The sequence below is a fragment of the Capsicum annuum genome, chromosome 9, assembly GCF_002878395.1.
Source record: "Capsicum annuum cultivar UCD-10X-F1 chromosome 9, UCD10Xv1.1, whole genome shotgun sequence".
NCBI classification, from domain to species: Eukaryota; Viridiplantae; Streptophyta; class Magnoliopsida; order Solanales; family Solanaceae; genus Capsicum; species Capsicum annuum.
This window is the reverse complement of record NC_061119.1, coordinates 24,288,657-24,299,161: the sequence shown is the minus strand read 5'-3', so window position 1 is coordinate 24,299,161 and position 10,505 is coordinate 24,288,657. Positions and strand designations below refer to the sequence as shown.

The window sequence follows — 10,505 nt, the reverse complement described above, 5'->3', positions numbered from 1 at the left end:
GAAATTATATCATGTACCACTTAAATTGGAATAGAAGAAAAAGATATTATAAATTATAATAATTAAAACCTTATATTATTATCATTGACTGTCAATGTCACAAAAGTTTGGACATGAAGAGTAACATATATTATTTGAAATTACATAAAAAAGTATTATAAATTAAAATAGTTAACTTAAAATATCTATCTATCTATCTATCTATCTATATATATATATATATATATATATATATATATATAAAATTAATTATCAAAATTCTATTTGTATTTTATATCACATAGATTGAGATAAAAAGATAGCATATGTTAGCACGAACCATCAATATCTCGTTAAAGCTATAATTTCCAATTTCAGTCTCGAATTTATAAAATGACAATTGTATATGTTAACAATTTTTTTAAGCTAAAGTGACCGTTAATTTTGGCCCGGGTAGTAACAACTAATGCTTTAAGGGCAAACAACACAAATTCCGACAGTTTGAACTTTAATTACAAAACACTTTGATATTTGGGGAAAGGACATAAACGACACTTCAAATTAAACTATTTCCATGAAAATGACCATGGAATTTAAATTCCACTTTCTAGTCATTTCATTTACTGGCTTGTTCTATACCATTTCTACACCCTTCTATACAGTTTCTATACCAATCTTATATACATAAATATTCTATACAAAAATTATACTGTTTTGATACACAATTTAGATAATAACTATACATTTTTTATACGTTTTATACAATAATTATATAATTTTCATACACTTTCTATATATTCTTTATATATATTTTATACATATACATATTTGATAGAACTATACAATTTCTATACATATATCTTATATAGATACATATTCTATTTAACAATTATATTTTTTATATATAATTTAATTATTATTTCTAAACAATAAAAAAAAAAAGCAGAATATTTAATCAGTTAAAAAATTTATAGCAAAAAAAATTAAAATATTTTTAAAAGGGTCGAATTGCCCAAGTTGAATACTGTGTTAGTATTGTATATAGACTGTATCAGTAGTTTATATAAAGTGTATATGGACTACATAGGGTAAAATGACTCAAATTAGAAATGGCTATAAAGCGGAAATAATATATCCAACTGGCTACTTTTTGAAGATTTTCCAAACTTGGCTATTTGTTTTAAAAAGTGTTATAGAGTGTCATTTTTCCTTGATATTTTACATAATTACTGAAAAATTCGATTTTGAGTTGTCAAGGTATATAATTAGCTCTCGGTACATTCAACGAGGATATATATTTTCTTTTGTAAAAATACATAAGTAGTTTCCGATATATGTTTTTCTTATTTTGAATCTGTCGAGATACGTAATTAGCTCCCGATACATCCAACGAAGACGCATAATTAGTTGACATTTTGTAATTATTTTATAAGGATGGGAATTTGTGTAAATATGGTTTTCATCTTTTAATGTGTACTTTAGTACTTCAAATTTGATTGCTAACATATTTTGTAAATTTTCATTGCCAACAGGTGAGAAAATTATACCAAATATATGCAGAAAGTGCATCGGGAAGAATAAACTTATATTTGAAGGCCATCCGTAATCAAGATGATGAGATAACCATGGAGCTAATTTCTCAAACAAAGCCCTTTACCGATACAGGAAGTAAGCTTCTTGAGACTATCAAATTCTTGGAGGTAAGGATCCCTAAAAATTTTCAGGCTTTTTATTCGTCTTAAATTTACATATGATTACTAAACTTTTAAAATTAGTCTTGGGTTTAACTCACATCTCAAAAGGTAGCTCACACCTCATGCCCAAGCCTAGTTAATCGGAGCGTGAACATGAACTTTATATACCATAACAATAATGTTACAATAACTAGTTTTGCACGTTAAAGTAACTGATGTTTAAACGATCAAACTATTTCTTTTGGTAGGAAAATAAGAGAACTTTGCACACTTAACAGTAAAGTCCTCAAACATAACTGACTATAACAACAAAACATATCCTGACTTTATTGTTACAGTAGGTATAGTTTTGTCACTTTATTGTAAAGTGCAGCTACTTCAATCCGAAAAGCAATATTTTGTGGTGTTAATGCCGTAATAGGTAAAGTGAAGCTACTTTTAATGTGACTAATAAGAGTCTGTTGGGCCTTGCGGTTAGATAATGTATTACTGAGAGTCACTTTTAGAAAATAGTTTTTAGAAAAGTGTGTTTAATAAACAAATTATGTTTGACTAACCATTTCTAAAAAGTATTTTTGAAAAATAAATTACGAAAATGACATGTATCAATAAACTTTTATTATTAAGATTATTTTATCCACTAACTTTGTGTTACGTAATAATAAAAAATAAATAGTTGTATGTCCTTTCATCATCATCATCAATGATGTTTCTGATTATTTTTTTTAATAAAAGGGATGGGAAATAAAATAATACATAAATTACAAAATAAAATAAAGAACTTATACTGTAACAATGAAGAATAAAATTTAAAAATAAAAATTTAATCAACCTTATGAGACATACTAATTAATTACTAAAGTATATATCCGCATGTATGTACAAGTGATAGGAATATTGTTGTTACGAAAATAAATAAATTTCTCCTTCTACTTCTGTTTTTCAGAAAAAGCAAAAAAATTCTACTCCTTTCCAACAGCAGGAAAACAGTTTCTGCTTCCTTTTTTAAGTAGTTTTATAAGTTAGTCAAACGCCCTACATTATCCCAAAAATAAAAAATATTTTCTTCTAATTAAATAAAAAAAATAACAGTTCGGAGTTCCCAACAGAAATGCCAAACAAGCTCTAAAAATTAGTTGCCACTTTACTGTTATAACGGGTCAAGTTCAATTACTTTCATATGATAAAAAACAGTTTTCTTACTTTGTTGTTTAAGTATATAAAGTTCAGGAGACACGTGAAATAACCTGATTTTGGTAAGTAATCTAAATGACCCTCCTATTTCTGAGCAGGAAGGTTTACAATGGGAGAAACCTTGGCTAAGATACTTGAATCCCTATTACACAGATCCAGGACAAGGTTTTCAAAACATGGACATTGCAATGAAAGGAATGGAAGTGGCTATAACTTCTAGCCCATCTTTTCCCACAAGAATGATAGATAAAGAGCTCTTTAAAGTCACACATCATGTTATGATGTTTCTTGGCCAAAAATTGGGGCAAGAAAGATCATTTTTACCACATAATTCAGTAACAGCTTTGGAAACAGTAGGGGAATTTGAGGAGTCATCTAGGCTGCACCAAGAACCGATCTTACCAACGAAACAAGATCAACCAGCACTTTTCTTCTTATCTTGTTTCAAAATGTGCATGAGTGATTCTGACACTATCACTACTATGACCGAAGGACTAAGAAGCACAATGGGAAGTAGTAGTAACAAATCGTGCTGCAGACAAGCCTGTATTGATTGCACTATGCCAATAATCCATGAAAGAATGGTGGTATTTGCGTTCAAGTGTTCGCTTTCATTAGGCCTAGCTGTGCTACTTGGTCTTCTATTTAATACTGAAAATGGGTACTGGTCAGGCCTCACAATAGCCCTCAGCTTTGTCACAAGGAAAGAAGCAATTTTCACAGAAGCAAATGCTAGAGCACAAGGAACAGCTATAGGATCAGTCTATGGAGTACTTGGCTGTACTATCTTTCAAAAAGTCGCGCAAATAAGGTTCTTATCCCTCCTCCCTTGGATAATTTTCACCACATTTCTAAGGCATAGTAGGATGTTCACTCAAGCAGGGGGAACAGCAGCAGTAATAGGTTCACTACTGATTTTGGGCAGAAAAAGTTATGGTCCACCGAGTGAATTTGCAATTTACAGACTCACCGAGGCCTTCATTGGACTAGCTTGTTTCGTTGTTGTTGAGCTTATGCTGCAGCCAACAAGTTCAGCCACTTTAGTCAAGAAGCACCTCTATCTGGTCCAGGGAACACTCAAAGATTGCACTGAACGCATGATCGTCGATTCAAGGCAAAAGGGGCTAATGGAGAAGCAAAGGGACCTGAAATATCAAGTCAAAGACTTGGACAAGTTCATTAAAGATGCAGTATTGGAACCTAGATTCTGGTTTTCTCCTTTTCCAATTTCTTGCTACCTGAAGCTCCAACGATCTTTGTCAAAGATGGCAGATGTTCTGTTTTTCATGTCCTGTGATATCGAATTCCTCTGTCAAGCATTCGATAGGTATTATCCTGATAAAAAGGAGCTTCAACAATACATAAACAAGGACCTACAGCAGTTTAAGGATGCTCTAAGCTCTTCAGTGAGCTGCTTTGAGAAAACTATTTCTATCAGACTGTTAAAAACTTCTCAAATCCAGCCAGAGCAGAATATAATGAATGATCTTGAAGAAGGGAACTCATCATGTCCAAGGGGGGAGGTGGAGATGATTCTAAGTTCTTTTCTTCAGAACTCAAACGAAGTTCGTGGTAAAGTGAGAGACATTGCAGGTATAGAGCTTAGAGGAACAATTGTTGGTTGTTTGTGTTCATTGGGATTTTGCATGAGCTTTTTGGAGAGAGAAGTAAGAGACTTCGATAGTGGGATAAAAGAATTGGTGAAATGGGTAGATCCTTTGGGCGAACCAATCCGTTCATAAGAACCTGCTACAGTTACCATCACGGTATTACGCCATAAAGACAGCCTCTTGCAGAAATGCAGGTAAGGCTGCGTATCATAGACTTTTGAGGTCAGGCTCTTCCCTAGACCCCACATATAATGGGAGCTTTAGTGCACCGGGCTGCCCTTACTGTAAGCAAATCCATATGATCAAGACACAGCACATGAAGTAGTAGATCTAAAGTGGGCATTAGCATCTATCATCTATAGTTGTTTTTCACTTACTTTTTTCTCTCTAGCTTTCCTTAAAATTCAAAGGCAATATGTTATTCTGAATCTTCTCTACATTTTTGTAAAGCACATAATCATCTAGGCAGTTTAAACTACGAAGGATATTATGGCTATAACATGTCAAACAGTCAAAAGTGATGGTATAAGTACATTATGAACAGCTCTAAGATCATGAATTTCCAAATATATCAAAAGGTTTTTATAAGATAATAACAGAGAAAATTCCGAGGCGATTATTCAAACTAACCATACTTCATACAACCAAAATGTTATTAGCCTTCAATTTTAGTTGAATCTAAATAATAATAACAATCTACATGGCATTGGTCGAAAATAGTGCAATGCGTGTAAGGTAACTAAAGGAGCAAATCATATAGATGCCTCTCTTTTCTTTTTAAAAATAAACACTCACTAAAACATTAAGCAATGGGTGAAAAGGTGAGAGATCAATCCTTTACTCCATTTGTAGCAATGCACTGATAATAGTTTTAACCAAGTTTCTATGAGCCAGAAGCAGTCAGATAAAACTCAATGCTCAGTAATAAATGTTTCGTCATATCAAAACTCAATATCTATCATATAGAGCTGCCAAAGGTAAAGGACCATAACTATTGTTGCCGAAGCTAATTCGAAATAAGCAACTAACATAACTATTGTTGCTGAAGCTAATTCAAAATAAGCAACTCTCAATTTCCTTCATATTTTGGATCTGCCATCACGTAATGGTAAGCGACGACCAGCACAAATATAAAGATTCCAAGAAAGTTGGCGAAGAAGCCAAGGTCCTGGTCGTCAATCATCTGCAACATTTGAGCACAAAAAACTAACATATCAGACAAATCAACCACCAAATTTTGTTGCTTAATATGCAAACGATAACACTCTAGAAAAGGAAAGTAAAAAAAAGAAGGATAGTCACTGGAAAGTGATTATCGTTCCAGTACGTCATTCTTACTGAAGTTAAAACATCATGGAAACTATTGCTTAGTTTCTTTTCTTGATTACGCAATTTCAATTTACAGATCCAAAAATTCTTAAACAACTCCAACTTTAAAATATACATTACAAGTTTTATGCAGCACACACTCCAACCAACACCTGTTTTCTACAATCTAGAAGAAAAACTCTTTAACCATATAATTAGTCAGCCATGCTATTCTATAGACTCCGTCGAATGCTAAAGGCAGCAGAAGAAAAGGCAAAAAATTAAAAAGGACGGGGAAAAAACAATAAAAAAACAAAGATAACAAAATAAAGATACCAAATAGTAAAGCACTCATTGTAGATGGAGAACCAAAAAAAAAGGGGCTTGAGGTATCGGTTCTTAGAGTAATTGAGTACTATCTACTAGTCAATGAGTGCCTAAGAACCAAGATGCCACCAAATGCAAGAAACTTGCAAGGCTGGAGCCAATGAACACATGCCAGCTCTTTCTTTTAGAGTACATGACTTTATCTCCTCTTTTCTTCTGCATTAATTTCTCTTCCTGATTCAACAGCAAACCTTTCTAATTTTTTTATCAGTTCTTATCTTCTCCTTCCTTTTCTTTCCCTTTCCTTTCAAACAACGTCCAAAACATCGTTTAATGAAACTGCTTGTAAAGTCAAAGCTAATGACCAAATTACATAAATTGTTGTCACATTAAACTGACCTATTCTTTTCCTAAGACGAATACTTTAGTCCAAGAAATTATTGGGTTGGAATAACTTCAGGGCCTATATGGATGGAGAGATTTAATCCTATGGATTTCTAATTCTTCAGCTTGAATCCAATGCACCTGTTTGGATACCAGTTGATTTTAGTTGTTAATAAGGATCATTTCGCATGAAACTTTGTCCCTTGAAATGCAAAAAGTTTGAAGTCCCATCTTGACCCAATTGTCTCCATCCCCTTGGACCCATAAGGGATTGTACATGCTGAGAAAAATCTGATTTATACTAAAGCTATTCCAGCAATTTCAGCTAAAATATTGAGCAAAATGCAATAACCCTTTCCACATTGCAAAGTATTGATTTGGAATGATTAGAGCATTCATCCTAAAACTGTATTAGCTATGTTCAAAAGCTTAAATACCAAGAATACTCTATAGATTTCTTCACTCATACCAATATCACTCTCATTTCACCAATATTTAGACAACATTTTCACTCTTTGAAACTCACAAAGATAATATCTAACACCACCAACATACCCCTCTCCCAACTCTACATTATTGTACATCACCAAAACTACTCCTAATTCCCTTCTACTTATGAAAAAAAATTTATTGAACGTCACCAAACTTCATGTTCAAGCAAACACCAGCAAAATTATCTTGCGTTGTAAAAATTTCCCACCTATAAACATTTTTTATGGTTTTACGTATGAAACAAAACCCCCAGTCGTCCCATTGTCTATAGCGCCTTGAGCAATATACAACAACAGCATACCTAGTGTAATCCCACCAACTCACCAAGTGGGGTCTAGGGAGGGTAGAGTACAGATCGTTTACGATAGACCCAGGGGTGGATCTAGGGGTGGATCTACGTGGCAGTGAGGGGGTTCCCCTCAACCGAAAAATTACATTATATATATAAAGTCAAATTTGAATTATATGGATATAATGGCCTTAATGAACTCCCTCAACACAACTGAAATGCATAGCTCAATGGTCAAGGGGATTCATTTCAATGCTTAAAGTCGTGGGGTCGATTCTCACTTGCAGCTTTTTTGATAGCTTTTTTGAAAGCTTTTTCTCCTTCTCAGCCCTTTTTCTATTTAATGTGTAGTTGGGCTTTGGCCTTTTTCACTCTGCAAATTGGGCCTCGATTAACAGAAATTAATTGGCTCATTTAATCCATTTGTGTGTATTTATTATTTAGTTAAGAATTATTTATTTTCTATTTTTCTAGTATAAATATTGAGCCTAAAATATTTCGTACAAAACTTTTATATAGTTGGAATGAAAAATATTTCAATACATATAATCTTTTTTTATGCTTTTAGTACTAGTTTAAAGTCATGGATAGATTTATATAACTTTCAAATTAATTTTCAACCCTCTCCCGACCCCCCCAACAAATATATATATATTTCTTTTTATACGTTTTATGTCACGTTTGTTCAAACTAATTTCATATATTTGACTAATTTTATATAGTATAAAAAAATTTTGAATTTGTCGACTTTTATAGATTATTTTATCGAATAACATAGTTCGTTCTTTTAAACTAAATATTTTATCATTCAACATATTAATATTGATGTTGTTCAATAATTTTTATTTTTATTTTAATTTTTTATTGAGTACTAATTATATATTATAATATAAATAATTCAATGCTCACACATTTTTAAGAACCTTATTTTTTTGTAGGGGGGATTAATTTGAAGGAAAAAATTTTGAAATAAAATAAAACTGCAAAGTGAAAGTAAGAAAAAGGCATAATATTATTTAAGGACTCGCAAAGCAAACTGAGAAGAAATGTTAAAAAGGCATGATAAGGCAGGTTAAAATTTAGCAAATGTCCACTTTGCTTTATAATGTTTTTGATCGAACTCCCTTAACAAAAATCCTGGATCCGCCACTGGATAGACCCCCGGCTCAAGTAGGGGCGGATCTATGTATATTGGAGGGGGTGCCGTGGCACCCGGAAGTCTTGTTTGAAACTTCGTATATGTATGTATGTATAGGAAATATATAAAGCTTTGTCTTGGCACCCACAAACAATGAGGCACGTAGTGCCACAGGTGGAATGCCAAGCTTTTGTTCTTGTGGATGTGTTCAAATCCCACAGTGTGTGTTCCATTTAAGCTATTTTTTTCAATTTATTTCTAAAAAATGGTTCACAGCCAAGTTTGGACCCTCGACCTCCAATAAAGCTCATAAAGACATAAACGAGTGAGCGAAGCTCTTCCGTGCGCATATAATGGATGTTAAATTATACTTATTCTCTTTAAACATTGATATAGATTAGGCCGAACGCAATGTACACTATTCTTCAAAGCAGTGTGGCAACGAAACTTTCAAATCCTGGATCCCTCTCTAGGCTCGAGGATCCTTGAGCAATATAGAATCTCAAATTTTATTTGATTTATCTTCATAGCCTTCAGGGGAGGACCTATAGCCAAATATTTGGTGCTCCGGCACTCATTAAATTCGACACAGAAAAATATAAAAATTGGTATAAGATTTAGAAAAGCATCGTATTAACAAAGAAGATACCAGGATGCTTTTGTTTTCAGGCATAACCTCAACGTCAATATATGTGTTCGAACCGCCCGAGCACCCACGATCCTTAAATCCTCGATCCGCCACTGATAGCCTCCATCCACAGTTTAATTTGAAAAAAGGGCATCTTGGTGAATTAAAGCACCCTCTAATCGCGGGGTTCGAGGAAGAATCGGACCACAAGGATCTATCGTACAACACAGTCATACCCAGCATTTCTACAAGAGGTTGTTTTCACAGCCTCAACCCACCCACCCACCCGTGACCTCCTGCTCATGTGGCAGCAACTTTCATAATCATCCATAATCTAGTTATTCAACATAATTCGCTTGTTATTAAGAAAAATGAAGGAACAATTCTCTTTTTCCCCCAACACATTCTGATAAAATATACGTCATTCATAAATTACCGGGATTACCATAATTAATTCACTCAGGTATAACAATCCAAAAACAACAGCAAGCAACAGATCAAACATTCATTCCACAAAATAACAATTAAATCACCTACGAAATTCAAGATTTTGACCCGAAATTTTTTTTTCAAAATAATAATAATAAACTGACTTAGTTTTTCTTGGATAAAAACGGATTCCACAATGAAATCGAATAATGCAAGGATGATTTTTAGTAGAAACTTACAGTGATACCAAACGGAAAATTGGTAGGTATAGAATTCGAAGTACCCAAAAGAGCGAGCTACGATGTTCGAGAGAATGACTAGATCGGATTTTTTGGAGCTATTTAACCTACTTAGGGGGTTGGTTGTTATACGATGTCGTTTTGGGAATATCGTGAGTTTGAAAATAAGAAGGGAGAAAATGAGTGTGGCTGGCTGGGATTCGAAATTCTCACCACTAAACTATAGCCACACTATTGGTTGCCGAAGTATCGTTTATTGTTCCTTTAACCCATATGACAGATAGTAAAGTCCACTTTATCGTTTTTTATTCCACTAATATATAAACGTTTGGTAGTACTACTAATTTATCTTTATATATTAGTGAATGATGTCCCGTATCAGCACGGGTCCAACATTAAAATATTTATTTATTTTTTCAATCTTTATATATATTTAAATAAAAAAATTTAATAAAAGGATTACATATGTTTTCTAAAATTCATCCGGAATCTTGCATTAGTTCAACATATGTTATTTTAATATATTTAGATAATTTAAGTTGTTAACTATTGTAATTTATAATTTTTTTTATGTATTTTTCAAATTAATATACGTTACTTTTCTTGTCCAAATTTTTGTGGCATTAATAGTCAATTATATTTTAAAAATAATTTAAGTTTTTAATTATTGTGATTTATAATACTTTTCTTCTATTCCAATTTCAATGATACTAATATAATTTCAAGAGCCAACTAAATATTTTATATCTTTTAAATTTTTTAAGTTGTTGATTATTGTGATTTCTAGTATTTTT

At 32.6% G+C, this 10,505-nt stretch overlaps 2 protein-coding genes across 2 annotated transcripts in view; one reads left to right on the top strand and one right to left on the bottom strand.

Annotated features, from left to right (window-relative positions):
* Nucleotides 1-4,970, top strand: part of LOC107842986 — a 9,108-nt gene extending 4,138 nt beyond the window's left edge. The window contains exons 2-3 of the mRNA XM_016687102.2: nucleotides 1,512-1,679; nucleotides 2,966-4,970. Of these exons, the coding sequence (XP_016542588.2) occupies nucleotides 1,512-1,679; nucleotides 2,966-4,609 (1,812 nt within the window). The 3' untranslated portion in view covers nucleotides 4,610-4,970. The remainder of the gene's footprint in view (nucleotides 1-1,511; nucleotides 1,680-2,965) is intronic.
* A 329-nt stretch (nucleotides 4,971-5,299) lies between these two features.
* Nucleotides 5,300-9,981, bottom strand: LOC107842987 (dolichyl-diphosphooligosaccharide--protein glycosyltransferase subunit 4A). The gene is made up of 2 exons (XM_016687103.2): nucleotides 9,712-9,981; nucleotides 5,300-5,660 (listed from the first exon to the last, which is right to left on the bottom strand). Exon 2 carries the CDS (start codon nucleotides 5,658-5,660, stop codon nucleotides 5,547-5,549), a length of 114 nt encoding a protein of 37 aa, XP_016542589.1. The 5' UTR covers nucleotides 9,712-9,981; the 3' UTR covers nucleotides 5,300-5,546.
* Between the last annotated feature and the right edge of the window lie 524 nt (nucleotides 9,982-10,505).